Below are 21,273 nucleotides of genomic sequence, written 5' to 3'. Positions count from 1 at the left end.
TCACACTGCAGCGCATAGTTATGCATGCAGCGCACATGCTCAGTTTAACTTTTCACAGATCAACAATCAATGTTATGAAAAAGCATTTAATAGCACATGTTACAGTACACCACAAAATAGAAATATCAATTCAATATAAAAACGAATTAATTTTTGTTCAGTTCCTTTACAATGAATGTACAAATGTCTGTAGCAGTGTCTCCTCTTCTCAGTCCTATGGCAACTTCCACCAAGGCCCTGAAGGTAGCTCTGGAAGGATTCACTCTTCGCCACGCTCTCAATGCATGAGCCACTCCAGCTTGATTGCCATAACGACGTGTGACATCAGTTAATTCACCGAGGGAGGCTGGGGGGAGGCTGAGTCGATCGAGCAGGTTAGGAGTTGTGGATTGATTGACTGCATGAAGAAAAGGTATCACTAAAATTAATAATACGTACAATTTATTGTCTATATCAAGCACTAAAAATGACAAATAAAGCAAACTACACAAACATTGAAAATGGTTACCTGTGATGCTATCTGCTAAATTGACGAGTTTCACTGTGGGATTTTTGAGAGCGTCTGACAAGAGACTCCATGTTACATCTTGTGTACTCAGGAGCTTAACCAGCATTTCACGCAAGCAAGACAGATTATCGCCACGATGCTTGCCAGTATCGATGTTGTTGAGAACAGGATGAGTTAGACCTAGAGCCAATCCCAGATTCAACCAGTAAGGGGCACTTTCATGTAGAGTCACGTAGACATGTTGTAGATCGTTAATTGTCAAAGCCTGTAAAATAAACAGTGTTTCATTTGGTGGGGATTGCCCCTATAGCAAATACCTTCTAGGAAACTCAATGGGAATACAATTGAGTGGTTCTGGTGAACAATAATAATCGGGCATGTTAATGAATTCTTGATTATTGGCATACCACAAACATGTCATCATCCCCACCTAACATCTTACATGTACTTCCCTTGCCAAAATGTCAGGATGATAAGTACTTATTAAGATGTAGAGTACTACCTACCTTGTGCACGCTCAGCAGTTGAGGAAATTTCTCCGCAAATCGAGTGATGTCATTCTCAGGGATTTCTTGATCTAGTTGTTGGTCCCTCACTCCAGTCTTCTTACACACATCTTCCATTACTGTAACAGAGGACAATTCACCTGAAGAAAACAACAGTTATACTAAATGTGGTCCGAGAAAAAAAGTAAACTTTCAAACTCAAAATAACTTGTTGAATTTTCTTACTGGTATGTTGATCACTCATTATATCGAACACAGGAGACGATTTGTCTGAGGAGGGAACGGTTATAAACAAAAAAACCACAAAATAAAAAGCTTACCAGAAGTATTTCGCTGATCATGAACATGCACATGTACTTCCGTCTTCAAGCACACATCTTCCATTACAGAATTACCTGAGGAAAAGCAGACACAGCAGTTACACTCATGTAGTACGTTTATCAATTAACATGCTCACTCAAACAAGGCTGTTGATCACTCATTCCAGATCCAGTGCTACTAACAACATTGGCCAGAGTCCCACATTGATGGACTGAACAAAACAAAGGAATTACTAAAACAACAACATGCATATCAAACCAACGATAGTTAATGTTGTTCTTCCACTCAATAGAGAGCTGCTGTTATGTATACTTACCGGAGTTTTGCTGCTGATCACTATTTCTCTCAGTCTTCGTACAAGTGCCTCTCGTAGCAGAGGATGATTCACCTAATTGAGGGAAAAATATATACTTTTTAATTATAAAAATCACTCGGTACTCACCAGAACCTTCGCTATGGTCCAGCCAGATTCTACCTTCATCAGTGAGCTCTCCCCACACACGTGCTTCCTGGGAGCATATCCAATAGTCTTTCTGTTCGCTGACATCAGCAAGGTGCAATTTGCGTATGCTTCCAGTGCTCTTCTTGCATGGGCAAAAGATGCCTGTCTCGGGTGTGTCGTTGTTGTAATGTAACATGTCACACGACGATTTAATGCTGTTCAAAATTTCATTGCGAATGGAAAGACAAAGTTTTTTGCGCAGAGGAAAAGGGACGTCAATGTATACTTCGATATACGAGAATGAGTCGATCAGAGCCACGGTACACGGGTGCTTGGGAATTCTTAGCTGGATACAATTTTTAGCAAAACAGATTGGTTTCCCTGAAGGCAGCAAAACTTGCCAGCCCACCCTCTTGATTACGTCCACAACTAGACAGCAAAACACTCCAGAGCGAATACACCCACTACGAAAGTAGACAGCGAGGGGTGATGTTGTGAAGGAGGAACGAACTTTGTCTAGCTCAGCAGGTGGGATCGATGTGAGTAGAGATGGCATGAAGAACTCGGCTTGGTAGGGAGTGGCTTCCACTAGTGGAATGGGAGCAATCACGAGAAGCTTTTTCATGATCAACAGCATATCTTCTGGAGAAAAGATGCCTTTAATGTAATGCTTCTCGAAGAATTGTAGGAACTTTACAGTGATTATGCCCTCGTCTCTAAATCTCTTCCATTCGGCATCTGTCCCTCCTGTGTTTGATTTAACTTCAGGATCCCTCAGGGAGATGGCGTGCTGTGAGAGCTCGGTGATCTTGTCTAGTGGAATCTGGGCATCCACAAACACTGTGTTGGGGAGAATGGAGGGATAGTAGTGCGCTATACACACGCTGTCAAAGAAGACCAGAGCAGCTTCAAGATCTTTGAGCACATAACCAAATCGAGTGGCTAATTGGAGACATTCTTCAATGCCTAGTACACCTCGCTCGAGACTGGCAGATAAACTCTGGAGAAGTGAATCCAAGAAGGACCACCAGATGGGCATTTTGACTTTCAACGGAATAGAGCGCTCAATAGCAATTCTAATCCTATTGGCAGTGGCCAGTGAATCTTCTTCTCGGCTGATTGTGTTGAGACCAAAAATCAGATTGTTCATTCCAAGATTTTCGTACACCAATAGCTTCTTGATATCGGGTGGCAGCATGTCGAGAATCTCTTGATTCCTCTTGATAAGTGTATCCGAGCTCTTCAGCTGATCTAAGAATGTGCCCACAAATATCATCTTCGGCTTCTTGTCTTGTGAGGTATGGGACTCAATGGATCGAATGAGACTCTGAAGTGTCTCCCCGAGGGTCATGTGAGATGCATGAGGACTACCAACAAGCTGCCCATCCTTGTAGTACTCGTCAGAAGGGAAACTGGAGAGTTCGTCAATCAAACGCAGGACTATCAACGCCACCGAAATGTGCTTGATGAAGAGAGGGCTGATGTCGTGGAATTGCGGCTGGCCGCCACAGTCGGTAACGTACACCCAGTTGGAATCAAACAGTTCTCCTTCTTGCTGGTCACTGCTCGACAGTTGGTCAGTTCCCTGTGTGGCTGGCTTCAGCTCTTCTGCCACACCACTCACTACACTCGCTATCACTTTATCAACGGCTTTCTTCAACTTTCTTGTAGAGCCAGAAAGTTCATCGGAATCGTTCCTCGATGGGCTCGAAATGGAATCAGAAAAGTGGTCAGAAAATAGCTTGGTTGTGGTCATCTTCTTCAAGCTCTTGGCAACCCTTGATACGGTGGATGGATCAGTGCTTTCTTTTGGTAACTTGGCGATAATTTGAGCAAGTAGCTTGCGCAGCTTTGGCTGAGACATCTCTTCCCAGCCTCTTCCAGTTGTTTTGAATTTCGTGTTGGACACGGATCGAATGCGTACTGGCTTTTCCATACAAGGAGTGCTGTGTCGCTGTAGTGGAGGGGGCTTGTCAGTTAGCAGGTGCTTGAGGTTGGTCTTCCCTGTTCCCGCCGGTCCAAACACGAGCATGTTGACAATGTTGACCAAGACGTGTCCGTGCTTCATCGCCTCATCAAACAATCGCTTCGATTCTAAACAATATGTCACTATAATTACACATGCATACACTAACTCAAACATAACACATATGTAGTTGGTTGCCTAGCTACAAAAGACATGTAAACATTTGATTGATGTAATAAAAGAATGGTGATGAGTAGAAAACATGAGAAATGTATGCACAAATCTTCCTTTACCAACATTATAATCATACGTCACGACTTTACTGGTAAAGGGCCTTCAATTGAACGAACACCAATTGAACGAACACACACCGGTGCTGCTTGTGTTTTCAGCAAAGCGGCTGTTTTTACGAAAACAGTTGCAGCTATTCCATTAATTTTAAGCTGACAATGTGCACCCGAGACATAATAATATGTACAGCCATGTAGTGTCTTCTCAGGTAGGGCTCCAGTTGGCTGTCATAGTGCGCATGTGTAATGAAGTGCCTCGAATTAAAGCCGACTACTACATCTAGCTAGCTCTATAGCCAATGTGTATAGTAAGTGTCTTAGCTTTTGCTTGCTTTTATGCCATTATTTGTGGAGGCTATCCACGCTGTAAGAGCAGCGCTATGGCATTCAGGTGAGCAGACTCAGAATACACACATACACAAATCATTCTGCATGTACACGCAATAGAGTACATTTGAGTGTGGAAGGCAACTAGGTAGCTCTTACATAAAAGGGGGGTTCCAAACTACGAGCGCACAGTGCAAAATTGTTGGGGTTATGCCCACTTCCGGTCTCATGTGACTAGGGAAAATCCAATACTCAGCCAGGAGAAGTCCCTTGTGTAGAGCTAGCTAGCTGCCACGAACAGTCAACTAGCTAGCCTAGCTAACCTGAACACTCCTTTGGCAGTTGATGCATCAGAACAACAGGTACAATGATTGAATCAAATTACAATAGCTACAAAACTGATAAATAGCTCGCTGGTAGCTGTAGTAAAGTCACAATAGCTATACTGAAAGGGGGGATCCGTGGCACCCTGGGATCTCCCCCTAGATCCGCCACTGTGTAGTGTAACTCAAGTTACACAAAAGGTTAATTAATGGAAGGACCGGCATCGATCTGCTACAAACAATGGATACAGCAGCTGTACGTACATAAAGCTTGCTAAGTGAGTGACCCACCAATGACAGGGAATGTGGCTGATCATTACAGGAATGTGCTATGAATGAATTAACATGATGATGTCACTAAGTACACAGTACAACGTTACCAACCCAATCACTCAATCACAATGACTGTACATGTATGTGCACATATTGATGTACGTATTAATCAACGTCTGATAAACAGTGTCCATAATTATAATACATGTACACTGTGACAGATGTGTGGAATAGCAAGGAATATACCGTATATGCTTGATCAGAGGCCGCGGCTACTAAATGTTTCATTTTCTGGAAGAGGAGGCTACAATTCAAAAGCGGCGTTTATTAGCTCCAGCTAATTCAACAACCTTTAGTTTGTCCTCAAAAGTTCTTTTCACCTGCATAAACCTGAACTCTGCCATGAGAAAGTCTTTGCCACGGTGAAGCACTAACAAGCTGCTACCTGTACCTAGCTACTAGGCTAGTAGCTAGGTACATGTAGCTAAATCATTAATACTAGCCTGGCTGCCACGTGCAGAAATGCTAGAGTCAAAGTTCACTGAGGCTACTATTTGAGAGCGACCTCTGATCAAGCATATACGGTAGCTCAGACGTGTACAAAAGTCAGTTTCCTAGCAACATAAAGTTTATAAAACCAACAAAAAGAGCGGGATTACGAACATAGTAAAAGCTTTCATTAAATGGACCAGCTGTATGTACAGTCTACTAATAACACACTACATGTAAGTTGCTACAGGTACGAGTGATTGCAACTATGAGCATCAACACTCACTGTACTATAAAGTTCCTTGCTCCCCTCACCTTCCTTTCTCTGCCTCTCCTCTGGTCTTAGTCGTGTCTTAGCAATCTCATTCTCATAGTATTGTATCCTCCCCTCACACACTTGTATCTTTGAGACACACTTCTTGATCTCCCCCTCCATCTCCTTCAGCTCTCCCTGCAGTTGTCTCCGGTCCTGGTCAGTGATGTCACCAGACAGTCTCTGTTGGAGGGCAGCTCTTCTCTGGGGGAGTAAAGAATATATATACGACTGAATGAACATTCCACCAAATAGAACATACAGCTGATACAAATGTACAAATTATCAAAATATAAAAATCAGCAACCACCAACCTTGACGAGTATATCATAATATTATATTTACCCGCTATACGGTATAACCTCACACAGTCAAACAGTAAAAGTGGGCTTATAAAACATACACAAAGGTAGACAAAAAGCAACCATTCATCATACAATGGACAGTACATGTACACACATTGTCGTTCTGCTAGACTGCGTGTACCACTCTTACCACGAGAGTAGTAAGTGCAACTGTCAACACTCACCGTCTCATGACGCTTCAGTTCACTCTCATGCCCAGCCTTATACTGGACAAGGTGAACAAAGACAAGAGTGAGTTAGACTGTGTGTTTGTGGTCACACATTATGAGTTGTCTATAGGTGTAGCTACGAGGGTCAGGTAAGGATATAAGACTATTACAAACTGAATGCACATGAGGTGTACGGTATGTTTGCCAACATTGTTTGACTCACTTTCTATTGTTCCAGATATTCAGTAACCATGGAAATGTAGGGAGAGAGAAAAGAATATAATCACAAACCTGTACACTATGAATGCCAATACACATGTACTCATGCAACTCAAACATTACTGACACAAGTACAGTCACAAGTCAGTGCAGTGTCCCGCTCACCTTCTGTTTAGTCCAATGAGACACCAGCGTAAGACACACATGGAAACAGAGAGAGGGGGATGATGGTAGGAGCAGTGAGTGCATTCATACATGTCTGCATACTGTAACTTACACTCTGTTGTTCCAGTAATCATTAGCAGTAGTCACATTAACAAGCAGTAGGACACGGACATGTAGAGAAATGAACATGTTCAAATACACGAATGCATTCACACATGTATACATCAATTATTGCAAGTACACGTCTGTACAGCATGAAACTTTCAGTACGTACTAAGTCCACGAAAATTGTTCTTTAATTAGAATTATCTGCTATAACGTGCAAAGATTTAAAGGCGTGGCTTCCGGTAAGCAGATATTCCGCGAACATTGTGCAACGAAATGCGTTTAGAGGCCATTTCACGAAATATAAGTGCCTCAAAAATTTCGCGCTATATAGTATATGAATGCATTCACACATGTATACATCAATTATTTCAAGTACACGTCTGTACAGCATGAAACTTTCAGTACGTACTAATCCTAAATAAAGTCACGCAAGTTATTCTTTCTGCCTTCATGCAGTAGTACATGTATACAAGTCAGCCTAGTACGCCATTATATGTACATGCAATAAACTCACAGTCTGTTGTTGAGTAACAGTCCACAGAGGGTACATGTGAGGAGAGAGTGATATGAACACTGGTAGTACACACACTGGCTAGTACACACACAGGTACTCGGTACTAGCAATAGCAGATAATGGAAGGGTCAGTGGGTGGGTCAGTGGAAGGGACGGTAAACGGTACAACAAGCATCTTACATGTACAACTTTAATACATATGATTTTGTTTGTTGTACAATACAACACACGCACTCCACGAGACACACACACAATCACAACATACCTCAATGGCCTTCTGATACACATCAAATGGTACATGTGAGGGAGAGATTTAATCTTAACACACATACAAGACATCAGATCAGTTGAACGCTGGTGTGTATGGGACTGACTACACATAGCAACAAGTGGCTAGACCTGGCATAGAAAAGCTAAGAAATAAAAAAGTTGGGAGAAATAGGCAACAACAAGTTTTAGGTTCAGTAGGCACTTAATTGGTTGGGGAATTTACATAAACACAAATTTACATGTACACAATGTACACAATGGTGGTGCATAGAAAAGCTCTTGGGAAAAATCTTCAACAACTTAATTAGTTGTGGAATTTACATGAACACAATGTACACAAAATTAATGATACACACCAACTTGTGCGTAAAATGGGACTACGAATTGAACAGTTAAAATGTGCCCTGGCCTACACCTGGGGTAACCACAAACTGGGAGGCTGATATCGTCCTCGTAGCCATGGTCTACCCTATACGAGGGAGAGGGTCAGCTCTAGAGGACAAGGGACACACGCTAATGATGCTAGGTAACCAGTACATCCGTACACATTGCAGCTGAACCATTTTAGTGTGTGGACATTGAGTACTCGTAAGAAGCTCACCTCCTACAGTAGTCCAAATCAGTGTGTGGTCCAACATAGGAATGAGTGTGTGCATGGGAAGAGACAAACACGATAATGTACCAACTTAGATGCATATTCTATGAACCACCAAAAGTAATATAAGTACAGCCTAATAAGTTGTGTGGGCCTCGGCTAAATATTAATTTACGAGTTCCTAGTAACCATTAAAATAAGTGTGCACGTGCAAACACAACTAACCCACTGTTGATCCAGAGAGGGAGAGTCCACAGGGCAAACAGTGGGAAGATAGTAAATGAATGATTACGAGGTTGAATGTGATCATACTAAATATTTCCCTATATAACACTATGGCACTGCACACACACAAGAGTAATAATGGGGAAGTAGAAACATCACAGAATATGCAACAGACACTAAATACTCTGACAACACACACCAACTTACAGTCTGTTGTTTCAGAGGGTCAGTCAAAGGTGAGGTGGAGATGCATGAAATGGAAGGAAGAGAACATTAGTGCAGTGATACAGTACACTGGTGATGCATGAACACAGGGGGAGGGGAAACAATTGTGGACAGCCAAACATGCAGACTGAAACACTTGATTAACCATGCATACTTTCAGGTACTACTACGAGTAGATCTACTTGTCTCAATTAAGGAATAGTATCACATTCAGTTATCCGTATGTGCTCTTCTTTACACTGTCTACCTCCTAACAACAAGTGCTCAGAGCACAAGCATGTCAGCTTGGTAGAATGTGATTGCACACAACGTACCTTAATCTCCCACTGTTGTCCATCCAGAGAGAGTGGTACATGTGGAGAGAACAACAACATGAGATAAAACACCTCACACTGACAGGGTAGAGTGTAGGCACTATACTGTGATGAATGAATGATGCCAAGTGTGTTTATGGGTGGTCAACAAGTACATCTAGGCACTAGGAGAATGCACTGATCATTGAGTATCTATCTATCATGTGAATATCATACCCATTCCCCAGTAGTGAAATCATCCTCCATCAACTGTGGGGAACTAGCAGCATTCAGTGTTGTAGATTCAGCCATTTCAAGGGAAGGTCTAGCTGGAACACCCCTATATTTCTTTGTGGGAGTGGCTAGAGGTAATGACCTATTGGTTAGGGGCGTGGTTAGCACAGTTGACTTGGCACACCAAACACACACAGCCGGCCGGCCATGAGTGCTTCAGGCACTACCTCTAGTCAGGCGAGCTCTGGGGGACCCATGAAATCCTCTGCCATCAACTTCCCCTTCTGTCCAGAGATTGGAAAGTATGAGCGGTTGGCCAAAGTTGGCCAGGGAACTTTTGGGTGAGTTCCAAACACACACACACACACACACACACACACACACACACACACCCTCACAAAGGGCACACACACACACACACACACACAACGTTGACTTCCCATAAATCGTATTAGGACTCAATTAAGGGAGCTTTCTGATAGAGATACAATCTGTTCACGTTCATGGCAGCACTCTAGAATCCTGTATGATCAGTAACAATGTCTTCGTCACTATTAAGGAGGTGTTTAAAGCTCGCAATAGGAGGACAAATGCACTCGTAGCTCTTAAGAAAGTGCGGATGGAGAATGAGACTGAAGGGGTGAGTCGTGGTCACAGTACCGGAACATCTCAATTGAAGGCGGCACTCTAATTATGCAATATTTCTATATTTCGCCCATAAGCATGCAGCATATCATGTTTTGTGTAGGTAGTCTTAAGTGTCATAACAGCCTGTTGTTTCAATAAGGTGACATTTCATTCATTGTCACACACTGTGCAGTTTCCCATGACTGCACTGAGGGAGATACGGATACTACAACTGCTCGACCATGAGAACATCGTGTCCCTTATTGAGATCTGTAGGACCAAAGGTAATGTAGCACCATTGACTAGTTTGTATCAGTGGAAATGGCCTCACAAATTAATTTATGATTGTATAGCAAGGTACCGTATAGCGAGTATAAATGCTCGCTGATTAATTGTACCGCAAATGTTTATACCCACGAATTTAATATCGCATGCATGCCAAAAAAATCTGCTATTTCGTGAGAAGTAAATCTTCGAAAACCTTTCTAGTAGCCTTTCCGCGAAAGTTTATACCCTCAATATAAACCTGCTATATACGATATCTCTCTCTCTCCTTACAGCGACTCCGTACAACAGAGAGAGAGGGAGCATTTACCTCGTGTTTGAATTCTGTGCCCACGATCTAGCCGGCCTCCTAAGTTGTGAAGATGTCAAATTCTCCTTGGCAGAGATAAAATCGATCCAATCATGCAGGGAGACATCTGGCCAAGCTGTGACAAGTTGGATCTGTACACAAAATTGGAGCTGCCTAAAGAGTGTCAGACATCCAGGAGGTGGTGGATAGGTTCCTGAACCAGGGGGACACTAAGAGACATTTGGAGCAGCTGAGAGAGGAGAACACTAAGGTGGTGTCACGGCTCAAGGAGGAGAGGGAGAAGCTGCAGGCACAGTTTGAGGACCTCAAGTACTCGGGAGAGGCAAAGATGTCTACGTAAGAATCATACACACGTGTACTATACATGTATGCAGACAGTACTGTTGTACTAACTTAGTATGTACATGTACACTGCTACTTAGAAAGTGGTGTACAAAGCATTCATGCTAATAGCTACTACTCCATTTAATGTGTGTGTGTGTGTGTGTGTGTGTGTGTGTGTGTGCAGTGGTCAGCGTATGCTGGAGGAGTTCTAAGGTCACCTTGACGATGCCAAGAGGAAGTGTGCTGAGAGTGAGAGTAAAACCAAGAGTGCCAATAAACTTTTGGGACAGGTCAACAACGGAGTGGAGCATCTCACAGAGAAGATGCAGCACATCAAAGCAGTAAGAAAGTACTGTGTGTGTGTATTGTACGACTACACAAGTACATATCTGCAAATGTAGTACAAGCTTTAGATTAATTGTGGTGCAATATAAAATTGTATAGGACTTCAATTTATTATAGCCTCACTCTCATGCCCTGTACCAACACATACCCCCTAACCCCTGTATAGCCCCACTCTCATGCCCTGTACCAACACATACCCCCTAACCCCTGTATAGCCTCACTCTCATGCCCTGTACCAACACATACCCCCTAACCCCTGTATAGCCCCACTCTCATGCCCTGTACCAACACATACCCCCTAACCCCTGTATAGCCTCACTCTCATGCCCTGTACCAACACACACTCCCTAACCCCTGTATAGCCCCACTCTCAACTCTCATGCCCTGTACCAACACATACTCCCTAACCCCTGTATAGCCCCACTCTCATGCCCTGTACCAACACATACCCCCTAACCCCTGTATAGCCTCACTCTCATGCCCTGTACCAACACACACCCCCTAACCCCTGTATAGCCTCACTCTCATGCCCTGTACCAACACACACCCCCTAACCCCTGTATAGCCCCACTCTCATGCCCTGTGTACCAACACATACCCCCTAACCCCTGTATAGCCTCACTCTCATGCCCTGTACCAACACATACCCCCTAACCTCTGTATAGCCTCACTCTCATGCCCTGTACCAACACATACCCCCTAACCCCTGTATAGCCTCACTCTCATGCCCTGTACCAACACATACCCCCTAACCCCTGTATAGCCCCACTCTCATGCCCTGTACCAACACATACCCCCTAACCCCTGTATAGCCTCACTCTCATGCCCTGTACCAACACATACCCCCTAACCCCTGTATAGCCCCACTCTCATGCCCTGTGTACCAACACATACCCCCTAACCTCTGTATAGCCTCACTCTCATGCCCTGTACCAACACATACCCCCTAACCTCTGTATAGCCTCACTCTCATGCCCTGTACCAACACATACCCCCTAACCCCTGTATAGCCTCACTCTCATGCCCTGTACCAACACATACCCCCTAACCTCTGTATAGCCTCACTCTCATGCCCTGTACCAACACATACCCCCTAACCCCTGTATAGCCCCACTCTCATGCCCTGTGTACCAACACATACCCCCTAACCTCTGTATAGCCTCACTCTCATGCCCTGTACCAACACATACCCCCTAACCCCTGTATAGCCCCACTCTCATGCCCTGTACCAACACATACCCCCTAACCTCTGTATAGCCTCACTCTCATGCCCTGTACCAACACATACCCCCTAACCCCTGTATAGCCCCACTCTCATGCCCTGTACCAACACATACCCCCTAACCCCTGTATAGCCTCACTCTCATGCCCTGAAGCCCAAGCTGTCCCCTGGCAGTGAGGAGTATGTGATCGAACAGCTGAGCAGTGTGGAGGGCAAGTTAGTGAGTCTAGCGGAGGAGCTCTCTAGTAGGGACCTGGACACTGTCCACAAGGAGATGGAGGACGAGGAGGTGAGCTGCTGTGACTTAATTATTATAATTATAAATCACTGTGTCTTAGATCCACGAGGACTGTAATGTGTTGCTGTTTTTTATTCTAAAGTACATCCACTGTATTTCTGTTGTCACAGTTCCGCCATGTTGTCGAGGGCGGTATGGCTGGCAATGTGAAGGTGGACCTGCCAAAGATGGGCTCACGACAAATGTTCTATGGTAAGCAATGTATAGACTTGTATGTATTATTCTAACCCCCCCCCCCCTGTAGACGAGGACAGTGGTAGCGATGAGGAGTTTGTGAGCAGAGATCTCATGAAGAAAACAACCACTGCTCTAGTGGAGTCTAAGACAAAGGCTAAACCTCAGGACGATGACGATGAGGCTGATGCTAAGAAGAAAAGAAAGAGATGAACTTACTAACTCAACATGGGACACTCGGACTGTTTAATTATTGATTATGTATACAGTTTATAAATTCCTTTGTTAACGTAACTCTCTTATCTGTATACATGACTGTGGTTCTAACCAAGAATGCTATAATATTATAATTATAGGACTCGATTGTGTGGGCGTTGCTAATTAAGCGCTCACACTGCAGCGCATAGTTATGCATGCAGCGCACATGCTCAGTTTAACTTTTCACAGATCAACACTCAATGTTATGAAAAAGCATTTAATAGCACATGTTACAGTACACACAAAATAGCATCATCAATATAAAAACGAATTAATTTTTGTTCAGTTCCTTTACAATGAATCTACAAATGTCTGTAGCAGTGTCTCCTCTTCTCAGTTCTATAGCAATTTCCACCAAGGCCCTGAAGGTAGCTCTGGAAGGATTCACTTTTCGCCACACTCTCAATGCATGAGCCACTCCAGCTTGATCGCCATAACGACGTGTGACATCAGTTACATCATCAAGGTCGGCTGGGGTGAGGTTGAGTCCATCGAGCAGGTTGGATTGATTAACTGCATGAAGAAAAAAGGCATCACAAAAATTAATGTACATTTTCATGTTTATATCAAGCACTAAAAATGACAAATAAAGCAAACTACACAAACACTGAAAATGGTAATTACCCATGATGCTATCAGCCAAATTGACGAGTTTCACTGTGGGCTTTTTGAGAGCATCTGACAGGAGACTCCATGTTACATCTTGTGTACTCAGGAGCTTAACCAGCATTTCACGCAAGCAAGACAGATTATCGCCACGATGCTTGCCAGTATCGATGTTGTTGAGAACAGGATGACTGAGACCTAGAGCCAATCCCAGATTCAACCAGTAAGGGGCACTTTCATGTAGAGTCACATAGACATGTTGTAGATCGTTAATTGTCAAAGCCTGTAAAATAAACAGTGTTTCATTTGGTGGGGGTTGCCCCTAGCAAATACCTTCTAGGAAACTCAATGGGAATACAATTGAGTGGTTCTGGTGAACATTCTTAATAGGGCAAGTTAATGAATTCTTGATTACTGTACCCTCGCGAAAATAAGCCCACCCTTTTCTGCAAGAAGTCTAGGCTTATTAGGGGACTGGGCGTTTAATCGCGAACGGCGAGTTTTCATTCAAATATACGCCCATCCGCGGCCTCAAATCAAGGTTTACACTTTGCTCTATGACAATCTTTATTAATTTATTGTATTTTCATTTTAATACATAGTACCGTATATCTTCTAATTTATTGGACAGCAAAAAATAATTATTTTAGAAATTGTCCGGGTATAATTGGAACATATTTTTATAGAGCATGCGAAGTGTCCGAAATAATTAGAACAAGCAAGCAGCTGCATGCGAGCTAGCTAGGTTTAATAGAACAGTGTACGACTGAATAGTTGCACTAGCTTTCTAAAACTAGCTACTCAAAGCTATCTAACTGAAGCACTCTAAGTCTTGTCTTACTTGCCGTCTATGAAAGAAACTCAACTTTTCAAGGGTATTGTCCGGATATTTAGAACAAATGTAATATTAAAGCACTGGAGTGTCCGTTGTATTAGAACAACGAAAATTGCCCAAAAGAGTGTCCGGGGTAATTAAAAGTGTCCGATAAATTAGAAGATATACGGTATATGAATATTTTATTGACAACAACAATGTTATAAACTATAATGCATGTAAAGCATGACAAGAGAATGAACATGAAGAAGTGGATCGACTCTGACTCTATTCGTTGCTTGTCGATGTCAGATGTTAGCAGAACTTCCCGAAGGATGGTAGGTCACACTCCTACAGAGCAGCTATCAGGTACTTTGTTTCAGAAAACAAAGGCAAGGTAACCTGCAAAATTAGCCTGTGTGATAACTTTCTTAGACTTTGTGTTTTCCTTTCTCAGCATATAGGACTACTTGTTCCCTGCATATACATCTTCAAGGGCAAACTGATCCATATACAGAGAAAGTTATATGTCTGATATTGGTCCAGTCGAGTGAAAATACCCTCGTGCAAGAACTTCGAAGTAAAAGAGGGGATGGGCGTTTATTCAAGATAGGCTTATTTTCGCGAGGGTACGGAATTGGCATAACCACAAACATGTCATCACCCCACCTAACATCTTATATGTACACCCCTTGCCTCACCCCCACCTAACCATCACCCCCCACCTAACATCTTACATGTACACCCCTTGCCTCACCCCCACCTAGCCATCACCCCACCTAACATCTTACATGTACACCCCTTGCCTCACCCCCACCTAACATCTTACATGTACACCCCTTGCCTCACCCCCACCTAACATCTTACATGTACACCCCTTGCCTCACCCCCACCTAACCATCACCCCACCTAACATCTTACATGTACACCCCTTGCCTCACCCCCACCTAACCATCACCCCACCTAACATCTTACATGTACACCCCTTGCCTCACCCCCACCTAACATCTTACATGTACACCGTTTGCTCCCCTTGCCAAAATGTCAGGATGATAAGTATTTATTAAGATGTAGAGTACTGCCTACCTTGTGCACGCTCAGCAGTTGAGGAAATTTCTCCGCAAATCGAGTGATGTCATTCTCAGGGATTTCTTGATCTAGTTGTTGGTCCCTCACTCCAGTCTTCTTACACACATCTTCCATTACTGTAACAGAGGACAATTCACCTGCAGTACAGAATACGTAAAAGCGTTGATCACCAGAACCTTAGAATTATTTATATAACCGATACATACAGTAAATAATTATGACAAGGAAAGAAGAATGATAAAATAGACTGGATAATAATTATTATTAGTGATCAAGTAAAATAACTTATCAACCAAATTAATGGCACTTCCTTACTGGTATGTTGATCACTCATTCTCATCTTCTTACGCGCAGGTTCCACTACAGGGGACGATGGGCCTGAGGGGGATAATACAAGAGTCGCTCAAACAAAAAATATGTAATCAATCAAGTAACTATGTAGTACACGTAATTCCAATCAAATAAATCTACAAATGTTACTACGTAATTACCGGGGTATTGCAGCTGATCACTCGTTCTTTCAGTGACATCTCTCGTAACAGAGGATGGTTCACCTAACATAGGGAAACATAAATGTCAATATTACTGAACACAATAATTATTATACTCACCTGAACCTTCGCTATTGTCCAGCCAGATTCTATGTTCGTCACTGAGCTTCCCATACACACGTGCCTCCTGGGAGCATATCCAATAGTCCTTCCGTTCACTCAGATCAGCAAGGTGCAATTTGCGTATGCTTCCAGTGCTCTTCTTGCAAGGGCAAAAGATGGCTGTCTCGGGTGTGTCGTTGTTGTAATGCAACATGTCACAGGACGATTTAATGCTGATCAAAATTTCATTGCGAATGGAAAGACAAAGTTTTTTGCGCAGAGGAAAAGGGACGTCAATGTACACTTCGATATACGAGAATGAGTCGATCAGAGCCACGGTGCACGGGTGCTTGGGAATTCTTAGCTGGATACAATTTTTAGCAAAACAGATTGGTTTCCCTGAAGGCAACAAAACTTGCCAGCCCACCCTCTTGATCACGTCCACAACTAGACAGCAAAAGACTCCAGAGCGAATACACCCACTACGAAAGTAGACAGCGAGGGGTGATGTTGTGAAGGAGGAACGAATTTCGTCTAACTCAGCAGGTGGGATCGATGTGAGTAGAGATGGCATGAAGAACTCGGCTTGGTGGGGAGTGGCTTCCACTAGAGGAATGGGAGCAATCACGAGAAGCTTTTTCATGATCAACAGCATATCTTCTGGAGAAAAGATGCCTTCAACGTAATGCTTCTCGAAGAATTGTAGGAACTTTACAGTGATTATGCCCTCGTCTCTAAATCTCTTCCATTCGGCATCTGTCCCTCCTGTGCTTGATTTGACTTCAGGATCCCTCAGGGAGATGGCGTGCTGTGAGAGCTCAGTGATCTTGTCTAGAGGAATCTGGGCATCCACAAACACTGTGTTGGGGAGAATGGAGGGATAGTAGTGCGCTATACACACGCTGTCAAAGAAGACCAGAGCAGCTTCAAGATCTTGGAGCACATAACCAAATCGAGTGGCTAATTGGAGACATTCTTCAATGCTTAATACACCTCGCTCGAGACTGGCAGATAAACTCTGGAGAAGTGAATCCAAGAAGGACCACCAGATGGGCATTTTGACTTTCAACGGAATAGAACGCTCAATAGCAATTCTAATCCTATTGGCAGTGGCCAGTGAATTATCTTCTCGGCTGATTGTGTTAAGACCAAAAATCAGATTGTTCATTCCAAGATTTTCGTACACCAATAGCTTCTTGATATCGGGTGGCAGCATGTCGAGAATCTCTTGATTCCTCTTGATAAGTGTATCCGAGCTCTTCAGCTGATCTAAGAATGTGCCCACAAAGATCATCTTCGGCTTCTTGTCTTGTGAGGTATGGGACTCAATGGATCGAATGAGACTCTGAAGTGTCTCCCTGAGGGTCATGTGAGATGCATGAGGACTACCAACAAGCTGCCCATCCTTGTAGTACTCGTCAGAAGGGAAACTGGAGAGTTCGTCAATCAAACGCAGGACTATCAACGCCACTGAAATGTGCTTGATGAAGAGAGGGCTGATGTCGTGAAATTGCGGCTGGCCGCCGCAGTCGGTAACATACACCCAGTTGGAATCAAACAGTTCTCCTTCTTGCTGGTCACTGCTCGACAGTTGGTCAGTTCCCTGTGTGGCTGGCTTCAGCTCTTCTGCCACACCACTCACTACACTCGCTATCACTTTATCAACGGCTTTCTTCAACTTTCTTGTAGAGCCAGAAAATTCATCGGAATCGTTCCTCGATGGGCTCGAACTGGAATCAGAAACTAACTCATCGGAACTAGAATTTGAATCATCTGAATAATCAGAAAATGGCACATCGGAATCAGAAACTAACTCATCGGAACTAGAATTTGAATTATCTGAATAATCAGAAAATGGCACATCGGAATCAGAAAAGTGCTCATTAGAACCAGAAATTGACTCGGTTGTGGTCATCTTCTTCAAGCTCTCGGCAACCCTTGATGCTGTGGATGGATCGGCACTTTCTTTTGGTAACTTGGCGATGATTTGAGCAAGTAGCTTGCGCAGCTTTGGCTGAGACATCTCTTCCCAACCTCTTCCAGTTGACCTGAATTTCGTGTTGGACACGGGTCGAATGCGTACTGGCTTTTCCATACAAGGAGTGCTGTCTCGGTGTAGTGGAGGGGGCTTGTCAGTTAGCAGGTGCTTGAGGTTGGTCTTCCCTGTTCCCGCCGGTCCAAACACGAGCATGTTGACAATGTTGACCAAGACATGTCCGTGCTTCATCGCCTCATCAAACAACCGCTTCGCTGATTCTAAACAATATGTCACTATAATTACACATGCAATATAGTCTATAGTACACTAACTCAAACACATGGATATGTAGTCGGTTGCCTAGCTACAAAAGGTATGACATGCAAACATAATAATTATTGATGTAATAGAAAAAAATGGTGATGTCACAGTGGGTGGGGCAATGAGCAATGGGAAGAAAACATGTGCACACAGCTTCCATTAAGCGTCACGACTTTACTGGTAAAGGGTCATCAATTGAACACACACCAATTGATACAGTGCTGCCTCTGGCTTGTGTTTTCAGCAAAACAGCTATTTTTTACGAAAACAGTACACAAGACAGCTATTACATTAATTTTAAGTTGACAATGCGCATCTGAGACATAACAATATGTACAGCCATGCAGCTGTAGTGTCTTCTCAGGTAGGGCTCCAGTTGGCTGTCATAGTGCACATGTGTAATGAAGTGCCTCCAATTAAAGCCGACTACTATATCTAGCTAGCTCTATAGCCAATGTGTATAGCTTCTTAGCTTTTATTCTTTTATTAAATGTCATTATTTTGTGTGGAGGCTATCCTATAGCCTCGATCCCAGGCCGAGCTTTCGCTTATATAACAGTTAGCCAAACAACTAGAGGTTAGAGGCTATTATTATATATTTTGTGTGGAGGCTATCCACGCTGTAAAAGCAGCGCTATGGCATTCAGGTGAGCAGACTCAGAATACACACATACACAAATCATTCTGCATGTACATGCAATAGAGTGTGGAAGGCAACTAGGTAGCATATGCAGTGGCGGATCCAGGAAAATGAAAGGGGGGTTCCAAACTACGAGTGCATAGCGCGAAATTTTTGGGGTTACGCCCACTTCCGGTCTCACGTGACTTGGGAAAATCCCATACTCAGCCAGGAGAAGTCCCATAATAGACTTGTGTAGAGCTAGCTAGCTGCCACGAACAGTCAACAAGCTAGCCTAGGTTAACCTGAACACTCCTTTGGCAGTTGATGCATCAAAACAACAGGTACAATCATTGAATCAAATTACAATAGCTACAAAACTGATAAATAGCTAGCTGGTAGCTGTAGTAAAGCCACAATAGCTAGACTGAAAGGGGGGATCCGTGGCACCCTGGGATCTCCCCCTGGATCCGCCACTGGGTAGTGTAACTCAAGTTACACAAAAGAAAAGCATTTAATGGAAGGACCGGCATCAATCTGCTACAAACAATGGATACAGCAGCTGTACGTACATAAACCTTTAAAGCTTGCTAAGTGAGTGACCCACCAATGACAGGGAATGTGGCTGATCATTACAGGAATGTGCTATGAATGAATTAACATGATGATGTCACTAAGTACACAGTACAACGTTACCAACCCAATCACTCAATCACAGTGACTGTACATGTATGTGCACATATTGATGTACGTATTAATCAACGTCTGATAAACAGTGTCCATAATTATAATACATGTACACTGTGACAGATGTGTGGAATAGCAAGGAATATACAGCATATGCTTGATCAGAGGCCGCGGCTACTAAATGTAAAGGTTTCATTTTGCTGGAAGAGGAGGCTACAATTCAAAAGTGGTGTTTATTAGCTCCAGCTAATTCAACAACCTTTAGTTTGTCCTCAAAAGTTCTTTTCACTTGCATAAACCTGAACTCTGCCATGAGAAAGTCTTGTGAAGCACTAACAAGCTGCTACCTGTACCTAGCTACCTGTACCTAGCTACTAGGCTAGTAGCTAGGTACATGTAGCTAAATCATTAATACTAGCCTGGCTGCCATGTGCAGAAATGCTAGAGTCAAAGTTCACTGAGGCTACTATTTGAGAGCGGCCTCTGATCAAGCATATACGGTAGCTCAGACGTGTACAAAAGTCAGTTTCCTAGCAACATAAAGTTTATAAAACCAACAAAAAGAGCGGGATTACGAACATAGTAAAAGCTTTCATTAAATGGACCAGCTGTAGGTACAGTCTACTAATAACACACTACATGTAAGTTGCTACAGGTACGAGTGATTGCAACTATGAGCATCAACACTCACTGTACTATAAAGTTCCTTGCTCCCCTCACCTTCCTTTCTTTGCTTCTCCTTTCCTCTTCTCCGTGTCTCAGCAATATCATTCTCATAGTATTGTATATCCTCCTCACAGTCTTGTATCTCAGAGACACACTTCTTGATCTCCCACTCCACCTCCTCCAGCTCTCCCTGCAGTTGTCTCCGGTCCTGGTCAGTGATGTCACCAGACAGTCTCTGTTGGAGGGCAACTCTTCCCTGGGGGAGTAAAGAATATATATACGACTGAATGAACATTCCACCAAATAGAACATACAGCTGATACAAATGTACAAATTATCAAAATATAAAAATCAGCAACCACCAACCTTGACGAGTATATCATAATATTATATTTACCCGCTATACGGTATAACCTCACACAGTCAAACAGTAAAAGTGGACTTATAAAACATACACAAAGGTAGACAAAAAGCAACCATTCATCATACAATGGACAGTACATGTACACACATTGTCGTTCTGCTAGACTACGTGTACCACTCTTACCACGAGAGTAGTAAGTGCAACTGTCAACACTCACCATCTTATGATGCATCAGTTTACTCTCCTTCTCATCCTTATCCTGGACAAGGTTAACAAGACAAGAGTGGGTTAGACTGTGTGTTTGTGGTCACACATTATGAGTTGTCTATAGGAGCAACCAGTATAGCTACTAGAGTCAAGTAAGGATATGAGACTATTACAAACTGAATGCACATGAGGTGTACGGTATGTTTGCCAACATTGTTTAACTCACTCTCTATCGTTCCAGATATTCAGTAACCATGGAAATGTAGGGAGAGAGAAAAGAATATAATCACAAACCAGTACACTATGAATGCCAATACACATGTACTCATGCAACTCAAACATTACTGACACAAGTACAGTCACAAG

General features: G+C 43.2%; 3 protein-coding genes across 6 annotated transcripts; 1 reads left to right on the top strand and 2 right to left on the bottom strand.

Moving 5' to 3' along the window:
* Positions 1 to 49: 49 nt before the first annotated feature.
* On the bottom strand, positions 50 to 7,498 carry LOC135342356 (uncharacterized). 2 transcript variants are annotated; one of them, XM_064539077.1, is made up of 12 exons: positions 7,279 to 7,498; positions 6,496 to 6,771; positions 6,288 to 6,329; positions 5,761 to 5,962; positions 1,778 to 3,871; positions 1,652 to 1,723; positions 1,472 to 1,546; positions 1,335 to 1,409; positions 1,240 to 1,284; positions 1,015 to 1,154; positions 509 to 773; positions 50 to 397 (listed from the first exon to the last, which is right to left on the bottom strand). In XM_064539077.1, the coding sequence occupies exons 4-12, from the start codon at positions 5,879 to 5,881 to the stop codon at positions 147 to 149; spliced, it is 3,138 nt and encodes a 1,045-aa protein (XP_064395147.1). In that variant the 5' UTR covers positions 5,882 to 5,962; positions 6,288 to 6,329; positions 6,496 to 6,771; positions 7,279 to 7,498; the 3' UTR covers positions 50 to 146. The 2 variants fall into 2 exon arrangements, with proteins under 2 accessions (XP_064395147.1, XP_064395146.1); XM_064539076.1 differs by having other exon boundaries at positions 6,496 to 7,498.
* Positions 7,499 to 9,319: 1,821 nt separating this feature from the next.
* On the top strand, positions 9,320 to 13,058 carry LOC135342370 (uncharacterized). 3 transcript variants are annotated; one of them, XM_064539098.1, is made up of 8 exons: positions 9,320 to 9,461; positions 9,680 to 9,760; positions 9,941 to 10,031; positions 10,308 to 10,664; positions 10,851 to 11,007; positions 12,367 to 12,522; positions 12,642 to 12,723; positions 12,776 to 13,058. In XM_064539098.1, the coding sequence occupies exons 5-8, from the start codon at positions 10,990 to 10,992 to the stop codon at positions 12,916 to 12,918; spliced, it is 399 nt and encodes a 132-aa protein (XP_064395168.1). In that variant the 5' UTR covers positions 9,320 to 9,461; positions 9,680 to 9,760; positions 9,941 to 10,031; positions 10,308 to 10,664; positions 10,851 to 10,989; the 3' UTR covers positions 12,919 to 13,058. The 3 variants fall into 3 exon arrangements, 2 of the variants coding, with proteins under 2 accessions (XP_064395168.1, XP_064395167.1); XM_064539097.1 differs by having other exon boundaries at positions 10,308 to 10,678; XR_010396853.1 differs by lacking the exons at positions 12,367 to 12,522; positions 12,642 to 12,723; positions 12,776 to 13,058 and adding an exon at positions 11,129 to 11,156 and having other exon boundaries at positions 10,308 to 10,678.
* A 95-nt stretch (positions 13,059 to 13,153) lies between these two features.
* LOC135342355 (uncharacterized) lies at positions 13,154 to 20,959 on the bottom strand. Its single transcript, XM_064539075.1, has 8 exons — positions 20,918 to 20,959; positions 20,391 to 20,592; positions 16,084 to 18,321; positions 15,964 to 16,026; positions 15,788 to 15,850; positions 15,470 to 15,609; positions 13,588 to 13,852; positions 13,154 to 13,476 (listed from the first exon to the last, which is right to left on the bottom strand). The coding sequence occupies exons 1-8, from the start codon at positions 20,930 to 20,932 to the stop codon at positions 13,235 to 13,237; spliced, it is 3,228 nt and encodes a 1,075-aa protein (XP_064395145.1). The 5' UTR covers positions 20,933 to 20,959; the 3' UTR covers positions 13,154 to 13,234.
* Between the last annotated feature and the right edge of the window lie 314 nt (positions 20,960 to 21,273).

This window comes from Halichondria panicea, chromosome 10 (genome assembly GCF_963675165.1).
Source record: "Halichondria panicea chromosome 10, odHalPani1.1, whole genome shotgun sequence".
Taxonomy (NCBI): domain Eukaryota; kingdom Metazoa; phylum Porifera; class Demospongiae; order Suberitida; family Halichondriidae; genus Halichondria; species Halichondria panicea.
Note: the sequence above shows the minus strand (reverse complement) of the source record. Positions and strands in the feature narration are given on the sequence as shown.

Bases quoted from the DNA above. Each gene is read 5' to 3' on its own strand.
- LOC135342356 (XM_064539076.1), bottom strand. From the start codon at position 5,881: ATGGAGGGGGAGATCAAGAAGTGTGTCTCAAAGATACAAGTGTGTGAG. The intron at 1,547-1,651 runs GTAAGTATACAT...TGTTTTGTTCAG, and splicing joins TGATCAGCAGCAAAACTCCG to TCCATCAATGTGGGACTCTG. The intron at 1,410-1,471 runs GTGAGCATGTTA...GCTTTTCCTCAG, and splicing joins TGATCAACAGCCTTGTTTGA to GTAATTCTGTAATGGAAGAT.
- LOC135342370 (XM_064539098.1), top strand. The intron at 12,523-12,641 runs GTGAGCTGCTGT...CTGTTGTCACAG, and splicing joins AGGAGATGGAGGACGAGGAG to TTCCGCCATGTTGTCGAGGG. The intron at 12,724-12,775 runs GTAAGCAATGTA...CCCCCCCTGTAG, and splicing joins CTCACGACAAATGTTCTATG to ACGAGGACAGTGGTAGCGAT.
- LOC135342355 (XM_064539075.1), bottom strand. The intron at 15,851-15,963 runs GTAATTACGTAG...TATCCCCCTCAG, and splicing joins TGATCAGCTGCAATACCCCG to GCCCATCGTCCCCTGTAGTG. The intron at 13,477-13,587 runs GTAATTACCATT...TTCTTCATGCAG, and splicing joins TTTGGCTGATAGCATCATGG to TTAATCAATCCAACCTGCTC.